We start from the raw sequence: 22864 nt of genomic DNA on the forward strand, positions 1-22864 counted from the left end.
ACTATTACTCTCTACACTTTAACTAAGGGTCATAATGACAGTTGGCTAAACATTGATTTATTGGTTTATAACCAGAATATATGTCACCAGGTATCTGATTTTAGGGGAATTACCAGAATAGGACTAGCTGAGATGACAGATATTCGACTTTTCAGTTTTGGGGCATGTATTCAGTAGGGCTGCAACTAAAGAATATTTTCATTTTTGCACTTAATTTGTCTATAAAATTATATATATTTAATTTGTCTATAAAATATCAGAATATACTAAAAAAATACCCATTACAATTTCCCAAAGCCTAAATTGATATTCAAATGCCTTGTTTTGTCTGACCAACAGTCTAAAACCCAAAGATATTCAATTTACTATCTTAGAAGACTAAAAAAAGAAGAAAATATTCACATTTGATAATGTGGAGCAAAAAATTACTTAAACATTGAGTCAGTTATTAAATTGTTGCTGATTATTTTTTTTATTGGCTAATTAATTGATTAATCAACAAATTGTTGCAACTCTACTTTACAGTTTATATGTATAATTCTATTACATCATATCACATACTCTAAATTGCACGTGCAATGCTGATGTTATTTTGTATCTCATCATAGTCAGTGTTGTCTGCAACATTCATCATTTTCTCCAACTTCTCAGCTAGTTGGAGAAAATTAGATGAATGTTGCTATTTGATATTTTGTAAACCAAGTGATTAACCAATTAATTGTGAAAATAATCTGCAGATTTATTGCCTTACGGTAGGGTAAGTTTTAACACTAAGTAGATGTTCACAGAAGCCAAATGCTCAGTCTCGGGTTTTGTTTGTATATAATATCGCTTAGATGGCTGCTTAGATTGAGAGTAAGCCTCACTATAAATACCAAACCATAAATTCCATATGCTAAATTGTAATAAAATTATGACCAGGAGTTGGCTTTCACTATAGAAAATTAAAGCTGTTTCTCTTTTTCCTCTACAGAATGAAGTGCTGAGTCAGTCAGTGTTTGAGCTGCTGCCATCAATCTTAAAACAGTCTGCCATCAGATTTATCAGCCTGTCCTGTATGCAGTTTAGGAGGACCATGTTCCATATTAAATGTCTGAATTGTTGTTTCTATGCAGTTTCTGTTTACTGTTGTGTTTGTTTGTATTTCTCTATCAGTGTTGGGTAGGGTAGGAGTGCGTTTGGTTATTAGTAATAATTCATATCTATCATAGATAAGTATGAATTATGAAATCAAGAGATTATTAATATCAATCAATAATGCGGGCTCTAACTGTTGATATCAGGGGAGTTTCACACGGGAGGGCACCAATATGTTGGATCTGTGAGGAGCACAGTTGGTTATTAGCAATAATTAACAATTATCAGTGATAATTAATTAATTATAAAACTTAATAGGATTATTAATATGAATTAACAACTACAGAGCACCACCCAGAAACCGGGAACAATAACCAAACAAGGTAGTCTCATAAAAGAGTTCACCTAGAATGTTAATATCTGAGTGATATCAACATTCACAGGTGAACAAAGAAGTGTTGAATTCGAGCACTGACTCTCTCAATGACTGACTGACTGACTCGCAGTGGCAACATGATCTGGCGTGATGACGTCAAGGGTTTGGGGCCATGGATGTATAAAGAGAACTGGATACAGCGTTGGAGGCGGGGTCCTGTTTGTTCCTATGAAAGTTGCTCAGTGGCGCATGAAGCCATAAAAGTTCGACTTCCACATATAAAATTACCCGGATCTTCTGGGATGATTGGGCCCATAGAGCAAGCACACTAGTGGCTTTCGCCGGCAAAGCCAGCTACTTCTGGCTACTTCCGGTTTAGCCCTCTGGCTAACTTGAATGGGGATAAAACAATTCAATTGTGCGGCTCTTTCAGACTTTCTAAATGTGATTGGACTGAATGAATCAAATTCTGAGATGAGTCATTTCACGGGGGTTGTGATGCTCAAAAAAATGTATCCGCTGATTTATGGACATCTCTTTCACAATTTAAGTCTATGGAAACAAGTCTTTTTGGGCCCACGTGACATTGTAATTACACGGTTTGGCCACTATGTCAAATTGGCCTCACAGCCCGGCGCTGTTCCTGGGGGCTTGTTTGGGGTGTGGACGTGACTATGGGAGGAAGTCACGTCACGCGAGAACCAAATGGCGGAAGTATGGCAGTGTCTTGGTTAGACAATAGCAAGATGGCGCCGCCTGGCTTCTTGCAGTCACCCAATTCCGTGAAAAACACATGTGATGAGTCCCACGTTATCCGACCATCAGATTAATGTATGTGTGCATGCGTGAGTGTGTGCATGTTAGTTGCAAGAGAGGGAAGAAAGAAGAGGGGAGTGACCATGAGGGGGGAAGAAGCGGTTCTTTGTCCACAGCGCATATGGACGGCATGGCGGAGAAAACAGCAGTTGACTCAGTGGAGGAAGAGCAAAGTTGTTTCTTCCTTTTGCTGGATGTGAGAGTGCTGGTTGCAGCAGCGGTCTCTCTTGGATCCAGGGATGGTGTTTGGGTGAACGCCGTGAAGTCTTGTCTCGTCTGGCGAGGGGAGAGTCTTCTGATCAGTGGGGGAAAACACATGCGTGGGGTACCCCCTTTAGTCAAGCTGACTCACAGAGGGGCAGAGGTTCCCTTAGCTCAGTCGACATAGAAAGGCGATGTTTCTTTGTGTTTCCTTAGGTTTTAAAGGGGCGGTGATGTCTCGGCTGTGTCATCATGATGCTCCTCTGTGCAGGAGCGTCTCTGCCAATGAGAGACTGTTTGTTGAGACCATTTCCTGTTTAGCACCTATGTGTGAAATTTGCAAAGCATTAGCGGAAATGGAGTCCAAAATGGACTCCCATTGTCTGTCCTGGCGCCCTTATCATGCAGGCCTTTCTTTGTGTGTTGAGGCCCAACATTAGAAACAATTAGTTTATTTATGCTCTCAAGTAGAACTGCTATATCATGTAGACTCCCAAGTCTTTTGACATTTTGTGCTGAGTTTGGCACTCCTGATGTGTATGTAACAGGAATATTCTGCTGACAGTGTGCAGTTTTGACTGCTGCAAATACAACCAATAACTTCCCCTGTGTTTGGAGATCCTTTGGGGGAGAAACACAGATGGCATGACAAAATGCAGTTTACAGGACAGGCTGCTGTACAAATCACTCACTATAACATCGTGATGATACCAGGCCAATTCCCTTCCTTATCCTGAATTGACTAAAATCTTTAACCACCTGGGTCTTAACATTTTACTCTGTTTAACTGCCAATTTGGGGATGCTGGGACATCACTAGACACAGTTTTCCAACAGAGTCCAACAAGACAAACTACATGTGAACCATTAAACAAACTCCTTATTTAACCCACGTGTTTATTTTATTATTACTTTATGTAAACCACACAACAGTAATGTCTACTATTATCATCCATTGCATTGTTTAATTACCAGTACAATTACCATACCAGTGTGTGCAAATTTTAGCTCCTTAACAACAAATTATGTGCACTTAACATTTGCAACTTTCAAATGCTTTACTCTGTGAGATTTTAGATAATCACAGAGTAATCTAGTAATTTTACCTTTTCACATATACAAACAGCATAAGTAACAGATAACATGTGAAACAGGTGGTACAGGAGAGAACAAGAAGCCTCATACAGTGGGCCTCACCCTAAATTAAAGATCCCCTCCAATCAATCATTAAATTGGTCAGACTTCATTGATATTGCACCTTATAAGTTGAATGCAATTCAATCTGCTTTACAAGTGACTGACAAATGCACAGAATGGCAAATATGGACTGGGGGTTTAATGCACACTAAGATACAAGTGAAATATCCAAATTAAAACAAGACATGTCATGTTATTTGAGTTGTGTTATGGTATATCACTGCCACCTGGTGGACAGATACAGACAGTATCCTGTAATAGGGTTTTTTACAAATAAAGGTTACTGAGTGAAACACAAGTTGTGTGTGGTCCCAAGCTCTCACTTCTACACTCCTTTTTTGCCACTCTAACATAATAATTTGATAATGATAATTTTAATGTTTGGACATTTCTGTTTTGGCAGATATGTCTGATGAGATTAAATTAACTATGATCATAGGTCGATTAGGCTATTGTAGGCAACTATTGGCTGTTGGCAGGATCTCATGTGAGGACATTTATTATATTCAGTTAATATTTCCAAAACCATAGCCTATGTTCTATTAGGCTAATATGTAGGCTACAATGTTTTTTACTTCTTGCGACTGGGAAATTCTTCTACCTGAGAACATAATTATTGTTAGCAGCATATTTTCAACCAAATAATCAAAAATGGTCTGTGCATTGCCAGACCTATTCCACAGTTCTATTAGTGTAACATTGGAAGAAAACTCTCCTATGGAATCTCAAGCCAACAACATGCTGCCATCAACTTTTATAAAAGTTAGGTAGGGTCCTCGATATGTGCTGTTGTAGTGCAGAAGAAGTGCAGTAAAGCTTTAATTATTCATTTGACCAAGGGATTAGGCTGCTGTTGACAGATTAGTGGATGTGATATATTAACAGAGGATGTGTGATCATTTTGCAGCCAATTTATGTTGAATTTGGAAATGTTTAATGTTTGAGAAATTACATGGGTGTGGGCAGGATATCAAGTTTAATAAAATAGTTGGGACCACTAATAATTCAGGCAGACCGTTGTTGTCTTGCACTTATTCTGTGCAGGCCGTTCTATGCTTATTTATAGACTGGACACAGCCTACATATGACCGAACTGTCAGTGTTGTAGCTGTTTTTAAAAATGTTGAAGGGTTAGATTTAATGTTAATCTGGATAGCTCCTTATCAAGAAAAATAAATCTTGTGAATGACAAAACAGAATTTCGAGCCTTTTTCTATAAATTCTATTTCTCATCAGAAAATGCTTTCATGTCCATTTTTCAGAATACAAAATCAATTCAGACGAAGTTACACAGATTGATTACAATAAAACTGTGAAATGTTAATTAAAAATGAATTGAGCAATAAAAGCAGCATAACTACACCCTCTCTAAATGGTTATCTCTGATATGCAATTTGTAATTTATGAAAAATCACTGGTGAGGTCCTTTCGATATGTGCACAACTACGGTAAGTATGGAAGGTCAAAATTAGTCCAAGATGGAACTCTGCCAACTACAGTCATGGGTTATAGGTTAATAGGTGAGCACTCACATCACATGCCACTAACATCCGTCTTACATTTCACTTTTTTAAAAATAATTATAATAATCCACTGCACAAGTGGAGGTTTCCTGCTCTGGCTTCCTCAGCATGTGTGTTCCTGATTCCTGGCTGGTAGCACCCATAAGGAGCAATGTCACCATGTCTGTGGAGCTTAGCAGTGATGGTGATTACTGAACTGTTATAACAGTAGGAGTAATGAAAACAATATCTGTCTATGTCTATGTTATATCTTTTCTATATGCGGATATCTGACCATATATTATATATTTTATAATATTATGCATTTTATATTTTATCTTTTACTGCCTTCTTTAATTCTTATGTAAACCTCCATAATGGTTTGTTTTCTTTGTTTCTTTTTAAATAATTTTGTTAAATTTGTGACTGTAATTCTTCTTTAATACAATTAAAAAAGACATACCCCACCCAATCATGATCATAAATACAGCATATTGCCACATACTTAAGTGTATTTTGCTCTCAGCCATGTTGCAAAATCTAGTGGAAAGCCAGACTGCAGAGGAGTGGAGGCTATTGTAGTAGTAGATTAATAGTCATGGTTTGGAACGTCACATATGGGTGAAATTTACTGGTATCCACATACTATTGGCAATATAGTCTATGACCAAGAAGTGAATTTTCCTTTACAGAAGTGGAGAGCATATGTATCATTCAAACTGGTCCTCAGATGAATAGATGAATAGATGCCCAGGCTGACAGAACAGAGCAGACTGCTGAGGACTTAGGCAGATATTGATGCTGACACAGCAATTTGGGGCCAATCTACAGGCCATTACGTGATATATTATAGCAGCCCAGACGACTTAGATCCCTTGTGAAAGGGGATTCATTAAAGCTGACACTTAAATTGCTGCTGTAATCTGCAGGGAGGAGATGATGAGTGGAGGACAGTGGTCTGGTTTTACCTTAGGAATGAACAGAACCACTAGGGTGATGTAGACCGAGAAGACGATGGCCAGGGAGGCGAAGGCGAAGGAGGCGTCCTGCTGGGAAGACAGGATCATGGTGACCGGAGCTGTGATCATACACAGAACCTGAGGAACAACAGCATGTTTACTTCTTTCAGTGCAAAGAAAGAATCTCAATACAGGTCAAATGATCACAAGACTTTAAATCAAAGAGGTCTTAGACTTTGTTTAACCAAAGAGAGGTATATACACTACCTGTACCTCTAGGTATGCATCGGTTACACCTAGAGGTACTGTATAAGAGATGCAGCCATGTTAAAACTGGGCAGGATTAAGCCAGATTTTAATGCTGAATTGGTCATCCCTGACTAATTTTAGAATCGGGCAGAATTTCTGCCAGATCTATTGTCATTTGTCATGCAGTTTAAGGTCACAACACCTGTTTAGTCCCTGATAGATCAATAATCTGGCTCTTGTATGATCGGATTTTGGCAGGTCAGAAATTAGTTTTTTTTTAAATTTCTTGAATGAATTTGTTGTGACATAAAACTAACTAACTGATGGCTAAATTTGGCTAAAATCACTGAAAGTTGAGAAATCTATTGTTTTTGTAGAGATTATTATTATTAGTTATTAGGGCTCAAGCACAAAAGTGCCAGGGGCCCAACGGTCCCTGGCACTGAAAGTGCCAGGAACCTATTGTTTTTGAAGGGTTTATTGTTATTTTTAGGGCCCAGGCACGAAAGTGCCAGGGGCTGAACGTTCCCTTGTGCCAAGGGCCCTACAGTCCCTGGCACTGAAAGTGTGAGGAAACGATTGTTTTTGAAGGGATTATTATCATTATTATTATTATTTGTATTATTATTATTATTATTATTATAGTACGCCATTGCATTTCTCAGGGGCTTGGGATGTTTGAAAACTCATGAAAATGGCACACACATCTGAACTGGCGAAAATTGTGATGTTCTGTAGTGATTGGGCTCAGGCGTGGCCAGTGGGCTCCATAGTGCCCCCAAACACAGGGCCATTTTGGAATAAAGTTTCTTAGATGTGCATGAAATTCAGTGGTTTCATTGCTCTCAGCATTATTGACATATTACATATTTTTTAAAATTTTTTTTTGCCCAACAGGAAGTCAGCCATTTTGGATTTAATGTGTCAATTTTCAATTAATGAAAACATGTTTGAGGCCTTTAGGATGTATGAAAAACTCATGAAACTTCGTACTTATGTTCAAATTAGTAAGTAATGCGATTAGTATCACAATTGGGCTTGGGCGTGGCACATTGGCTCTATAGTGCTCCCTAATTACTTTTAGCATGTTTGAGGTGCTAGGGGTGCTTGAAAACTCACAAATCCTTGCACATGCATCAAAAGTGGTTTATCTTGATATCTGATATGTGTCTTTGGCATGGGTGTGGCACAATGGCTTCAGGGCACCCCCTCCAAAATTTCAAATTCAAAGCCCCCATCTTTAAATTTGACATATATGTACGAAATTTGGTAGGCAGATGTAACATCTCCAGACTTAAATAGCCTCTTGGAGCCATACCCTAATTCCAACAGGAAGTCAGCCATTTTGAATCTACTTCGCATTTTTTTCACAAAGTGAAGCCATTGACAGGTGACTCCTAGAAATTTAACCAGAGCAACTTCAAATTTGGTAAGTTACATCTAAACAGATTTGTGATGCTAAATAGTGAAGCCTTTTAGATTTCATGGAATGCCTTTGGTGTGGCGTGCCGGACAATTTTGCCCAAAACATGTTTGGGGCATTAAACAAGAAGTTGTTGTACCTCGGCTCTACATTGTCCAATCTGTGTCACATTTCTCATGCTTGATAAGAGTCCAGCCTAAACACATCTACATGTCAATACTGACTCATAGTCATAGCCCCACCTACTGACACAGAAAGTTGGCCTTACGTGACAAACGTCATCTGATTTACATGAAAATTACATGGTGTGGTCTATACATGATATACAGCAACATGACTTATAATCAGTGGGTGCTCTCTAGCACTACATAGTGGACACAGGAAGTGACATTTAACTTCTTGTGCAATGTCCGATATTTATAACAATGCATATGTATGTCAGGCTACCTTGACTTAATGTATTGCTGCATTAAATGAGCCACTTCTATTCTACATGCAAACAACTTTATTTATGGTTTTTATCTAATTTGTTATGCTATTTTCACTGTCATATTTAAAAGGGTCAGCTCACTCAAATTTGGTAAAAAAAAAAAAAAGTAGATTTATTTGTCCAGGTTTTGAGATATCTGCCTTCACCCCAACAAAGTGGAGGTGAATGGAATGTCATTTATGGTACCTGTCCCTCTAAATAATCCACAGATCTCACTGTCTCATTTTTTGTGAGAACTACTTTCTACCAAAATAGTCTGTCAAATGAAAGCCCTGGACAGAAAGGTGTGTGGATTATCCAGAGCAACTAGGAGAAAGATCCATTATTGCTGTTGACAAATTAAAAAACACCATCATAGATTGATAAGTACTCCAACATACCAACAACTGACAGAAAACAGAAAATCCTATATTACCAACAAGACTCATACACCCTCAGACAAAGACATGAAGTCGTATGCATTAAGAAGGACATTATAATTGAATTTAACTTTTTAATTGATGACTGTATATTTTTTAATAATATGCAGATAATGTTTTTATCACTACTCATCATATATTATCATCATATTGTGTGTATATGTATGTATGCTTTGGCAACACAGGTTTAATTTCCCTCAAACCAATAAAGTTTAATTAGAATCAGAAAGTGAATGGGAGTGAGCTGGCATGAGAAGAAGAAAATGCACAGAACACAGTGAGATGACAGAGGGAGAAGATGAATCGAAGGGAGTCTGTGATAGAATGTGAGAGGGTAGAGGAGTGAGGGACAGAGACTGAGCACAAATGAAACATGAGAGAGGTAGAGGTGAAGCTGGAAATCAATACATATTGATCAACAGTCAGTCATCTCTGTGCAAAAGCTGAAAAATCCTATCCAGACTGGCAAATGGAAGCAGCAGGTGGACACCAGCAGCAGCCATGTTTTCTCTGCTGTGTCATTACTTACACACAGTGAGGCACAAACACAATCCTGCCCTCTGCTCAGATACCACCCATCCAATTTATTTCACCCGCCTCTCTGGAACAAATAACATTTCTGTGCACTTGGGATTGTGTGTCATTCATTTGGAGTCAGACGGCTTCAAAGCAGTCTGCAGCCTTTAGAGAGACAACTTTAAAGGAAAATCTGCCTTATTACCACCTAACTTTCATAGTTTTGTTCATCCATCCTAGCCTGGTCCCAGACCTCTGTATCACTGCCACATATCATATTTGTTGCCTTAGTGGTGACCATGCAGTGGTGTGGCTCACTGACATGACACTACACAATACTTGTAAGTAGATCAGTTCATTGTTGGTTTGGCCCTGCACATAAAATTGGTTGACAATAACAATAATATAGAAAATTGCCACAAGTCCAAGTCAAGTGTAGAATACCCCAAAGGCAGGAGCAAAGGATGCCTGGCAACTGTTAGAGGCACAGATCATGGAAGGAGAGAACTCAAACTCGGATTCAGTGGTTTTAATATCAGGTGATTTTAATCATGTCAACTTGTCTCATGTCAAATCACTGCCCAAGTACAAGCAACAAACAAGGGGTGATAAAACGTTGGACCATTGCTATTGTGTCAACTCCAATGCATATCACTCAGTAGTATGGGCCCCTTTTGGTCAGTCAACCCTACCTGTGCATTTGTCCTATTTATTGACTTAAGTTCTGCCTTTAGTATTATTATTCCAACAAGACGAACTCCTAAAGATGGGTGTCAACAGGTCCATGTGTAACTGCATCTTTGACTTTTTGACCAATAGATCACAAATAGTTAAAGTCAACAACAAGTTATGAATGCCCATAAGCATTGGTGCTCCCCAAGACTGTGTTCTTTTGCCTCCCCTGTACTCAGTGTATACTAACAATTGTATTTCTCTCTCTGACTCAGTTACAATCTTCAAATTTGCGCATCACTGACACCACTGCAACATGTCTGAACTCTTCCAATGATGAAACAGCTTAGAGAGCAGAAGTCTCCTCACTAGTTGAGTGGTGTGCTCATAACAACCATGGAGATAGTTGTGATGAGCTTCAGCCCTTTGTTATCAATGATCAGGCTGTTGTGATAGTAGAAAACTTCAAATACCTGGGGACCACTTATCTTCTTCTCTTAAATGGAATATAAGCCACATTGTGCAGAAAGCCTACCAAAGATCGTTCTTTCTGCGACAACTCAGGAAGTTTAAGGTATCAAATGCAACGATGTATGATTTTTTACAGAGCTGTGACAGAGTGTGTTCTCACATTCTCTGTCACAGTGTCATATGGAAACTGCTCAGCCGATGACAGGAAGGAGCTTAATAAGGTAGTGAAAATAGCATCAAAAATCATTGGTCAAGATTTGCCAAGCATTTGTGATATTCATAATACCCACATGCTAAGGATGGGTCTGTACCTGTTCCGGCTCAGTTAACACAACAGTAAACAAAACAATAATTAAAAAGAGCACACAATAATTTAAGAGGGTGATTAAAATAAGACACATGTACACAGTACACAGAGTTGTGTGAATAGTGTAGACTAACTTGGAGGTAAAATATGGTGTGTACTATATCCAAAGGAAAAAGTACAAAATTGTACAAAGTGCAAATTGTCTTGATAGTCCTTAGAAAACCAGGCTTGGAGGTGTGTATGTGTGTGTGTGTGTGTGTGTGTGTTTGTGTGTGTGTGTGCCATCCTCTCTGTATTGGCCTTCAGGCAGCAGTAATGCCTTTCTGATGGCAGCAGTGAGAACAGTCTGTTACTGGGGTGATTGGGCTCCCTCACAATTTTCTTGGCCTTTGATCTGCATCTCCTGCAATAAATGTCTGGCAGGTTGGGGAGGGTAGTTCTGATGGTTCGCTCAGCCGAGTGGACCACCTTCCTAAGGGCCAAGTAGTCTTCTTTGGTGCCGCTGCCCATCCAGGTGGTGATGCTCCCAGACAGGATGCTCTCTATGGTGGAGGTGTAAAAGTTCCTGAGCACTCTGAGGGGGAGCTTGAAGTCATTCATGCGTCTGAGGTGGTAGACACACTGACCAGCTTTCTTTACCTGGGTGTTGATGTGGTGGGACCAAGACAGGTCCTGAGTAATGTTGATACTGAGATATTTAAAGCTGTCAACCCTCTCCACCTGAGCCCCTCTGATCCTGAGTGGATGGTAGTTCCTCTGCTGCTTCCTGCTGAAGTCCACTATCAGTTCTTAAGTTTTACTGATATTCAGAATGAGGATATTCTCCTGGCTCCAGGTTGCATAGTATGAAGAGAAGAACTACACAGCACATATCCTGAGGCAGTGAGGGCCCTTAACTCCCCATCATCAGTTCAGTCCATGATTAATTTAACTGTGTCCCCTAGGGGGTTTCTTAATGCACAGAAACGTGTGTTTTATTTACTCTGTTAGAGTATTTTATATGTTTATGCTGATGTTTTATTTATTTTGCTCGAGTATTTTCGATATGTTTATGCTGATGTGTATCTGTATTGTATTGTTGATGAGTGTTTGTATTGTATTGTTTTTGTCTAACCCAAGCACACATCAAGACAAATTGCAATCAATGTTTCATTAACACAGTAATAAATTATCTGAATGAATTTTGAAAAAAAAAAGTCTTGATTCAGTCGAGACACGTCCAAATCAAGTAGCTATCAAGTCAGTGAAGCCAAGTCCAGTCAAGTCTCGAGTCAGCTGAGAAAAGTCCACGATAAGTTTCAAGCCAACCTAGACAAGTCAAAGTCCATTTTTAAGTCAGTCAAGACAAGTCTAGGTCAAGTCTAGGGTAAGTTGAGACTGGTCTAAATCAAGTCTAGAGTCAGTTGAGACAGGTCAAGCAAATTGCATGTCAGGTGCAAGTTCAATTCAATTCAAGTTCATTTATATAGTACCAAATCACAACAGAAGTTACCTCAGGGCACTTTTCACATAGAGCAGGTGTAGACTGTACTCTTTAAGAATCAAATGTTTCAAGTCTCTGAATTCTGACCATTAATATGGCATAACATTCGAACATTTTGCTTCCAAAGCTGTTTTATTATTGTTTATGACATACCTCAGACCAAGTCATTTGAATCCAAAGGTCTAATAATTAAATATGCCTGTTCCTCTATTCTATTGTTCCAGGACTTTACCAGGTCAAAACTAGAGACTTGAATGTTTTTGCTTTCAAATCTCAAGTAAGTCAAGTCCAAGTCTAATCCCAAGTCCTCATTTCCAGTCCAAGCCTCAATTGTCAAGTCTTCTGCTCTGGTTGGAACACCCACATTACAAAAACATATATTCTCACATAGCTTTAGTGGTATCTATCCATGCAGATAGTTTAAGTTTTATTTGTCCAGGTTTTGAGATATCTGTCTCTGAGATTTCTGCCTCCACCACAATACAAAGGATGGGGTTGAAATTTGTCTGTGGTGCTTATAGAATTAAAAAATGACACTTCAAAAATTCAACAGCAACATCTCTTTACAGAAATAGTCCCTGTGATTTAAGAATCATTTCCTGTTCCAAAAAAAATACATGAAGCCACGTTTTTGTCCAAAACATGTAGTAGATCCTATAGCTGACCAATGGTTGCAGACAGCAGAGGCTGGATCAAACTCATTTGTTTTACACAGAGAGGGGAATCTGAGAGGCTACTTGTTCATCAAAAACAGACCAAAGCAGGAGGAAGAGAGGAAACAGCAATAAACACATACAGATTTTTTCCCTGTGCCAATTTGCATTTCACCCACTCGGCTTAGGCTTAAATTGGGTTCAGTGTATAATGGATAATCCTCTGAGATGAATTAAAACACAACGATGGGAATGAAAATCACAAAATCAGCCGTACTGGAGATGTTGCTGATTAAAAAGCTATTCTGAGTGAGTGTGTATGTGTGTGAGCTGGCTGGCTGGAAAGAGTCTAGCATTTCAAACCAGCAGCAGATGCCTCACTTGTCTTTTTAAATGTCATGCACAGTGGAATACTTTGCAATTTGTCGAGTGAAATTTGGATGCAGTGAAAGGGCTTCTTATTCTTGAATACACATTAAAAGCTGAACAATTGACTTCTTTATCTGGCTGTGTGACAGAGCAGACAGGCCCAACCAATTATAGACACAGAGAGCAGGGATGTCTTTGAAGAACACTTGAGTAGAGAATGTCAGTTATTCATAGGCAGGCAGATGAAAATCCATCAGAAACCTGGTCAGAGTCACACCGTGTCTTCTCTGCACTTTAAGACTGAGATGGAAATTTAGACTGCTTATGGAGTTGATGGAATGAAGTGGAAGCAACCAAATAAAGCCGTGATGCATTTATTTGATTTGAAAATGTTTCAACTGGAGTGAAAATCACACATACAGACGGGTGACAAATTAAAGGAAAAACCGGTACAGGTCTGAAGGCTTGACCCCTACAGTGAGGTGATCCGGTGGCTCTGTTACTTTGGGGAGCATTTTGCTGACAATGGTTTGGGTCCACTTGTCCCCTTAGAGGGAAGGGTCACTGCAAATCAATAAAAAGTTGTTCTGAGTGATCACCTTTATCCTATGATGAAACATTTCTATCCTGATGGGAATGGTCTCTTCTAGGATGTCAATGCCCCAATTCATAGGGCACGAGGGGTCACTGAATGGTTTGATGAGTATGAAAATGATGTGAATCATATGCGATGGCCTTTGCAGTCACCAGATTTCAACCCAATTGTACACCTATGGGAGATTTTGGACTGATGTGTTAGACAGCGCACTCCACCACCATTATCAAAACTCCAAATGAGGAAATATCTTTTGGAAGAATGGTGTTCATGCCTCCAGAAGAGTTCCAGAGACTTGTTGTAGACTGTTGTAAGTCTTATTCAATGAGCTGCATACAGCAGAATCAAACACTGCAGCTCCTGACTGGTCGAACAGTCTCCTCCAGCAGCCAATAATATTTTTCATATAGCAGTTGATTTAGTCATTTGACCTGTTGCTCTATCGTTAATAAGAAGCATATTGCACTCAGTAACATTCTGTCTCTGTCAGTTACCTACCTACGATCTGATGTTAGTGCTTCTTGGAAGAAAAACATTAATGGACTCAATTAATCTACAATGCACTGACAATTATACAAGAAACAGCAACAAAACAGCTGGACAAACTCGGAAAACATGCAGGCAGTACGCCAACAATTATAAAAAGCTAAGCTAATGTAGCATTTTCAAGTTAACGTTACTTTCAGTCGGCCATTGCTCCTGTTGCTATCAGAAGGAATAAGTGTATTCCAGGACTAATGTTGGAAGTCAACCATCTAAATCTTCCTCTAGATGTTCACTAAAGAAATATCGCAACGTTATCCCACATATCTCCTCTCAGGCTGAACCCAGACAGTAACAGTATTTCAGTGAACAGATAAGTAAATGATTAGTTGCTGTGCTAATGCTAATGTTAATGCTAATGTAAGAGTGAAGTTGTGTCTTATGGGCAAAAGTTGTGTAAACGTAAGGTTAAACATCAGTTTACTGTGTTTTGTTGAACATTGCCTGTTTGCATATGTTTAGTGATGCAGTGTTTGTTAAGCAAAGAAGCACTTGCAGACAGCTTTTGGCCAAAAAGATGTAATTGCATCATTTCAGACATTCCCTAATGTCCGTCATAGACTACCTAATGAAGCAATGGAAGTTTATGCAGCAGATGTATGCAGGCTTGTCAAAGAAGCTTTCCCAGATTTTGAGCACAGTGCTTCAGAGTATATGAAAATGTCTCGCTTCATCGCTGGTCTGGATCAGGAACTTCAAGTCAAATGTCATGAAAGAGGGGTGAAAACTTTCACTGAGGCTTTTCAAGTCGCCTCCCAAGCTGAACGGGCTCGCCAAGCAGCTAGATTAGTAATGCCAGTGTCCTCACCAAATGTTGCCACCAGAGATATTGGTACAATGCAGTCAGTAAATTCAGTACGTGAAAATGACATTGAACTCAGGAAAACAGTTCAGAACCTCACTGCTACTGTTAAAGACTTAAGTAAGGATATGGATGCACTGAGACTGAAGCTGGATGAGCGAAGCAGCGAGCACCACCGTGACAGGCACATGCATGTGCGTCCTCAAAGATCTCCCCCACCTTATGGGAGAAGCCCAGATAGAGATGCAAATAGATGGAGCTCAGGCTACAGACATTCCCCCTCCAGATACTCACGTTCCAATCATTCTCCAGAACACTATTCTCCTCAGAGGACTCGCCACCATCAAAATTACATCCGTAGGGAGCCTGACAGGTACCGACAACCTTACAGAGATACTCACTACTCAGACCCTTATGAGGAAAAGAGAGGGAGGCAACCCTCTCCCAGTAGACCCTACTATGACTCTCACCGCTGAAGCCCGAGTCCCTATGCCAAGCATGTTTCATTCCAAGAGTATGGGGACCAAGGCCAAACACGACAACCAAAGGACTGGGACAGTCAGTATCCCACTAAGAGTGGTTACAAAGATCATGGCAGATTTTCACAGGGAAACGGCCGTTAGCTGATGATGCGAGGTGTTCATCAGCTACTTCTCTGTGGAACCCCCAGACGTCTGCCTCACTGAAATAACAGACTGCATCAGTACACCACTAACCCCCTAGTGGTAATACAGATATGACAATCCCCCTGACTGAAAGTGTGAACATTGAAGCCACTGTAAGTAAAGACTTCACCTCCTATGTAAGTGGAATTGTTGAGGGCACTGATATGCACATCATGCTAGATACAGGTTCCACTATTTCATTCATCAGTGAGGAAACCAAAATGTCAATTCCTTCCCTAGCAAAAAGACCCATTAAAAAGAAGTTTATCATGTCACAAGCAGTGACTGGCCAAACTTTGGATACATTGGGTATGATAGACATCACCTTTAAACTAGGGTCTCAAACTCTGCAACATGAAGTGCAAGTCATCAGAAATGTCAGTCAAGGCTTTATATTAGGTTTTGACTTTCTCAAGCCTCACTGTGTGATTCTGGATATGGGGAGAGGACTGTGCATCTGGGTGATGATGTCCTGCCCCTACTCAGGAAGAGTGACCTGGCACCTGCTAGTTGTAGACAAGGTACAAAACACGCCAATGCTGACTCTATGTCCCGTCGTCCCTTCACAGGTGAAGGCACTACCCCTATGGTTATAGCCAATCAGGTGAGATGTGTTTCCATTCACACTCAAACAGACCCAATAGAGTCATCCATGTGCACTCCAGCCACTGAGCTGGCACCCTGCTCAGAGACTGTACCCACTGCTTCGACTGCTACGGATTTAATATCACTCGTGCAGTCTGCTTCACCAGATACTGCAGCTGTAACGGTGGACAGTTCACTCCTGAATATTGACAGGCAGTATTTCCTCAAGCTCAAAAAGCTGATCCTGAGTTGCAAATAGTCAGGAACTGGGTGTTGACTGACCATAGGCCACCATTCTCAAACATTAAAGCAGCCTCACCTGAAATCAGACAGTACTGGAGAGAGTTTCCTAAACTCACCCTTGTTGATGGTCTTTTGTGTCGCAAAGTCAGACCTCCACCAGGTGACCCTGTTTTACAGATTGTAGTTCCTAGTAACTTGCAGAAGGAGGTGTTTCAAACTTTACATGGACATTCACTCTCGGGACACAAAAGACATTACAAGGGGCACAGATCAGATGCTTTTGGCCTCACATGACACGTGACATAACTCAGTGGTGTCTTGAATGCACAGCCTGTGAAGCACGGCGACCACAGACACCACACCAACAGGCCCCTATGCAAAACATAGTCACATCCAGGCCTTTTGAGAAAATTGCAGCAGACCTGACGGAACTGCCACTCAAACGCCGTGGTAATCGGTATGTACTTGTTGTAATGGACTATTTTACTAAGTACCTCAACTTGTATGCACTTCCTGATCAACGGGCAACCACTGTGGCTAAATGTTTGTTTGAAGATTACATCAGCCACGATGGTGTGCCTCAAAGTTTGCACACTGACCAAGGCCGTCAGTTCAACTCAGATCTTGTCAAAGAACTGTGCAACCGTCTGGGAATACATAAAACGAGGACATCACCTTATCATGCTATGTCAGATGGCATGGTGGAACGAGCAAACAGGACCATCAAGGACCAGTTAGCAAAATATTTGTATACCAGAGGAGGTGAATGGGATGACCATCTATGGCAGGTTGAATTTGCATACAACACGACTGTTCACTCCTCCACGAAACACACTCCTTTCTTCAGAGTGGCCCACCTGCCTGCAGATCTCCTCCTTGGAGACTCACCAGGACTTTCAAACGCCACACCAGGTACTCCAAGTGAATATGCCAATTCGGTATTACTGAAACTGTGTGCTGCTTTTCACTCTGTTGCACATAACATTGAGGCAGCAGGTGCTCAACAAAAGCACTGCTATGATGGTTGGATGAAACACACGGCCTATGACTTAGTGTGGGTTGGCCTTCCTGCCCTTGCTAGACAAAAACTGTCACCTAAGTGGACCGGCCCTTTTAAAGTTCTACGATGACTTGACTCAGGCACAGGTGACATTGGAGTAGACTATGAACTTCTGGATCAATGGGACCCTAGAGATAAACCTAAGATCATTCACTACAATCACCTGAAACCTTATCGTTCAGCCTGGTCAGCTGACAGACTTCCAGTTCCACCCTCACCTTCAGAACTGACTGTACCAGCAAACGGCCCAGGTCCCCCACTGCTCACTGCACTCTCAGGCTCCAGACCTTATGTATACAGGCACCCAAACAAGCCCGGGTGCTCTGTGACTGCGCCTAGGGATCAGACAAATGTTTGCCCTCTGCCCCAGAGTGCTACTAGCACCACAACACAGGTGGGAGACAATGTTGCCACAGGACATTCCAGTGAACTGTCTCCGGTAGTTCAGCCTTTCACGGGAGTAAGGACTAAGTCAGGTCGTTGTGTACGTCCCCCAGTGCGTTACAGGACTGTTGAATGAACTGTTGTCTGATTCATATGCTTGATTGAGAAGCACAAGTAAAAAAAAAACAAAAAAAAAAACACTGGGATGTTATAGGCAAACACAACGGAAAAAATGTATCCTGTTCCACTGTTCTTTGTTGTTGTTTTGCCAACGTCATCTGTTTATATTGTTGTTAAGCATAAAGTAGTGACAGTTTCATTACACCTATTTGGAAGCGAGGACGCTTCTCGTGTAAGGGGGGGACGATGTGTAAGAGTGAAGTTGTGTCTTATGGGCAAAAGTTGTGTAAACGTAAGGTTAAACATCAGTTTACTGTGTTTTGTTGAACATTGCCTGTTTGCATATGTTTAGTGATGCAGTGTTTGGGTGATATTGTAGTGTCAGCCGCTTGGCGGCGCTGTTCAGACAGTGGGTAGAGTTTTGACGGGAGAGAAGGAGAGAAAAGGGTGAGAAGTGTGATGACGGGACTGAGCTGTATTTTAACGTGACTAAAGTTATGAGGAGAACCCAGAACGTATTGGACTGATTTATTCCCTCACTCACACCCACGTCGCTTACACTAATGCTAGGTGAGCAGGAACGTCCTGTTCCAACAGACAGTTTGCTGAGGAGAGTTAGTCTGTTGTATTACTGCAGAGACCAGTGACATGGACACTGTGTGAGTCAACAAGTAAACACTGTTTTACACTAATCAACACCTGTAACCATGGTAACTGTACCCAAAAAAGATGGCAACAGCCTAAAAATGCCCAGAAGACATAAAGATTTTAAAGGCATGACTAGAATGAAAGTGAAATGTCACTGATGAAAACTAGATCAAACTGTCTAAAACTAAATGAAAATCTTGTACCAAACTGAACACTGATTCAATGTGAGAGATTCACTTCTTGAGACGTAGATGGAGAAGGAAAAAGTGGCAAGAGAGAGGCACGAGACTAAGACAGCAAGCCTGCATACAGAGGCTCATTTTCTGAACTGTCAGTTCTTTTCATCCCACTGCCTGCCTGCCTTCAACAGTGGACAACTAAAGGACATGAGTGCATGTGTGAGTATAGAATATACAAGAGTATAATGTAGAAGATGTATCTGTGGGGGATTTTAAAATGTGACTTTTTTCCTGATGATGAGGACACATCACAGCCCTGTCATTCCAGGTATCAGTGTTTTCTGGGCATGCTACAGAGCCTCATGCTCTAAATGTTGTCATTTAGAACACACATCCCTGGTTGCAGAGCCCACCAGCCAGCTCCGCCCTGATTTATGCCTACAAATTGGGCTGGAGGTGAGCCTCACCACCAATGATGATGGAGCTTTCTCAGCAGACCGTGAAAGGAAGGAGGAGAGGTCAAAGAAGAATTCAACATGCCTGCTAAGAGAAGCTGCATTGGTGAAGGACTGAAAGTGAAAGAACAAGTCTGCAGACTAACACAGAGCCTGCAGAGAGCCTTATCAGGGATAATTATGAATTATAAAATCAAGAAATTATTGATATCAATTAATCATATGGGGTGCCAGCTGTTAGAGAACCTCACACAGGGACACCAGCTGTTGGATCTGTGAGGAGCATGGCTGGTTATTAGCAATAATTAATAATTATCAGAGATAACTAATAATTATTAAAATTAATAAAATTATTAATATTAATTAATAATAACGGGGCACCACCCAGAAACCGGGACCAATAACCAAACAATAAGGTGGTCTCATAAAAGAGTTTACCTAGAATGCTAATATCTGAGGGATATCAACATTCACAGGTGAACAAAGAAGGTTTGAGTTTGAGCTCTGACTCCCTCAATCCGCCACTTTTCACAATATCTAAACATAATATGACAAAAGACTTGAACACTAGATATGACAGTGTTCATTAAATAATAGCAGAGTTAACAAAGTTAGCAGATGCTTTGATCTATAAACCAAAATCTATTTCTACCTAAGGAATAACATACATAAAACCACAGCTACACTGTACACAACCATAGCCGTACAGTGAAAACACATGCAAGTGGGAGCGTGTATGTGTGGGTGTGTCTATGTGTGTGTGGGCAGCAAGATGGCGACATGATCTGATGTGATGTTGCGCAAGAGTTTAGATGGCGGACGTGACTATGGGAGGAAGTCACGTCATGCGAGAACCAAAGGGCGGAAGTGACCGCGGTGTCTTGGTTGGAACAATAGCAAGATGGCGCCACCTGGCGTCTCTGCACTCACCCAATTCCGTGTAAAACACACATGCCTGATGGTAGATAATGAGGGGTAGAGCGGCGCTGTGTCCCATGCTATCTGACCATCAGATGTGTGCATGTGTGTATGTGTGTGTGCACGTGAGTGTGGGTTAGTAACGAGAGAGAAGAAAGAGGAAGATTAACGACCGTGGGGGGAAGAGAAGCGGTTGCTTAGTCCACAGAGAGCACGCATACAGATGGCAGTCTGTAACACATATTGTCTGATTTTCGATCAACAAAGCAACTTACTGTCTCACTCACGGTGGCACAAATACAGCGGTCCCAAGTGGGACAGACACAATATAGTCTAGCGTGGTGAACACAACTAAACAGGCAACAAACTTCAAATACTCAGAGTAAAGCAGCAAAATGGACTTGGCGGTCCGTCCATTCACACAACAAACAACAGCACTGAAGCTGAAAATAACACACAGTCTAACACTATCTCTGCCCAGACTTAAACCTCTTATTTAGTTGCTTCAGAAAGCGAGCAGGGTGTGTGTTTCAGTCCATCTTTTGGGTCCCGCTTGGTTCCTCGGCTCAGACGCTGACAGGGCCGTCTTCACACTATGTTGGCGGGTTCATGGCAGCGGACCCTTGGCAGAGAAAACAGTGGAGTTGACTTAGTTGAAGAAGAGTGGTGCAGAGAAGTTAGCCACGTCTTCGTGAAGAAATCCTTTTCTTCCATCTGCAGGCAGTGAGAGTGCTGGGTTGCAGCAGCAGTGGTCTCTTTCAGATCCGGTGATTGTGTTTGGGCGTACACGGGTGAAGTCTCGTCTTGTCCAGTGAGGGGAAAGTCTTTCAGTTGGAAAAAGTACACGTGCATGGGGTTACCTCCTTTAGTAAACTGGCTCACAGAGGGACAGAGCTTCCCCCCCAGCACAGTTACAATGGACAGGTGGAGGTTTCTGTGTGCAACCAGTACTTAAAGGGGCAGTGATGTCACGGCTGTGTCGCTGTGTTGGTGTTGGAGCTGTCTGGTGTTGGAGCGTCTTTGCCAATGAGAGACTTAACACCAAGGTGCGAACTGAGCAGAGCATGCTGGGAGATGGAGTCTGTCTTGGACTCCCTTTGTTTGGCTGGGTGCCCTTCCTTGTTATCAGGCTTTGTGACTGCATGGACATGCAGGCTTTGTCTCATGCACATGGAGTATGAGGCTCAACAACACTGAAAATAAAAGTATGTTTAATGGTTTGTTGATGGGTGCAAAGTGGCTATATGTCCCCTGTTAGTTTTAGACAATGACTTTAAAATTGAAATTAGATTGCTTCTTTATTTTCTGCAACAGCAAACAGATCTGCTCTGTGAATCATGTGTTCTGTGCTCTACTTTCAGAGAAAGAAATCCCAGAAGGATGAAATTCATATTTTTTCATGATTATGTTCTCTGTCTGAGAATTCACGAGTTGGAATGTTGTTGTTTCTTTGTGTGTGTAAATGGAGAGTTTGTCTTTATACAGTGCAACCAACCATATAATTTAATTTCAAACTGTATTTGCATGAAGCAGTAATGTCACTGTTCTATCATTAGCTGATGGTCACACGACTAACTGCAGCAAGCTACACAACACAAGAGCTACAAAACAACAAACCACATTAGCTTCTTATAAAAAAGACAGGTCTTGTCCTGCATCTTGCCTTGTTGAACCAGTCACAAAACAAACATCCACCAGAAAAAATTGCACTGCTTATAATATATTGTTGTTTAATTGCGCTGATTCATATAGTGCTTCACCTTCTGTAGCTGAAGTCTGTTCTGTCCCTACACAGCACCTGTAGCTTTGTACACAGGATTGTGCAACAATAAACAACATGGCTCCCACATGAGGTCTGTGTCCTGTGTGTAGTACATTAAATGGTGTCAGAAGTCTGTCAAGAACAGAAAAATAAGTAATAATGGCATTTTTGCAATTTGAACACCCCAAGATCGACTGGGATGCTCCTGATTTATATCAACAGTTTGAAAGATTTAGGAGTCACATCTGGTTTGTCTTCGATGGTCCTCTCCCTGAGCTAATGGCTAAACAGCAGGCTGGTTGGCTAGGTACGTGGATCGGCAAGCAAGGTAGAGAAATCCACAAGACATTAGATTGGGCGGATGGTGAGAGAGAGGATCATTATAAAGTATTTGATAAGTTTGCCAGCTACATCAGACCGAGGAAAAATAAACAAATAGCCAGGCATCATTTAGAACAAAGGACACAAGGGCCAAATGAAGGTTTTGATAACTTTGTTAAGGATTTGAGACTCATACTCATGGATTATGAGTATGCTGACCCAGATGACATGTTGAGTGACACCATAATTGCGGGAGGAAGAGAATAGTGAGTCCAAGAAAGACTGCTGAACAAAGGTGAGGAGCTACCTAAAGCTCTACCTAAAGCTATAGAAATCCATCAGCAGTTTGAAATGTCGCAGAAAGAAATGAAAAACATCAGAGAGGAAGATTCACAAGTATCAGTA

General features: G+C 41.0%; 1 protein-coding gene across 1 annotated transcript in view; it reads right to left on the reverse strand.

Moving 5' to 3' along the window:
- LOC122970467 (gamma-aminobutyric acid type B receptor subunit 1-like) overlaps positions 1 to 22864 on the reverse strand; it is a 158019-nt gene that overhangs the window by 7528 nt on the left and 127627 nt on the right. The window contains exon 16 of the mRNA XM_044336615.1: positions 6137 to 6265. Coding sequence (XP_044192550.1) covers positions 6137 to 6265 — 129 coding nt within the window. The remainder of the gene's footprint in view (positions 1 to 6136; positions 6266 to 22864) is intronic.

Source organism: Thunnus albacares, chromosome 19 (genome assembly GCF_914725855.1).
Source record: "Thunnus albacares chromosome 19, fThuAlb1.1, whole genome shotgun sequence".
Lineage (NCBI taxonomy): Eukaryota > Metazoa > Chordata > Actinopteri > Scombriformes > Scombridae > Thunnus > Thunnus albacares.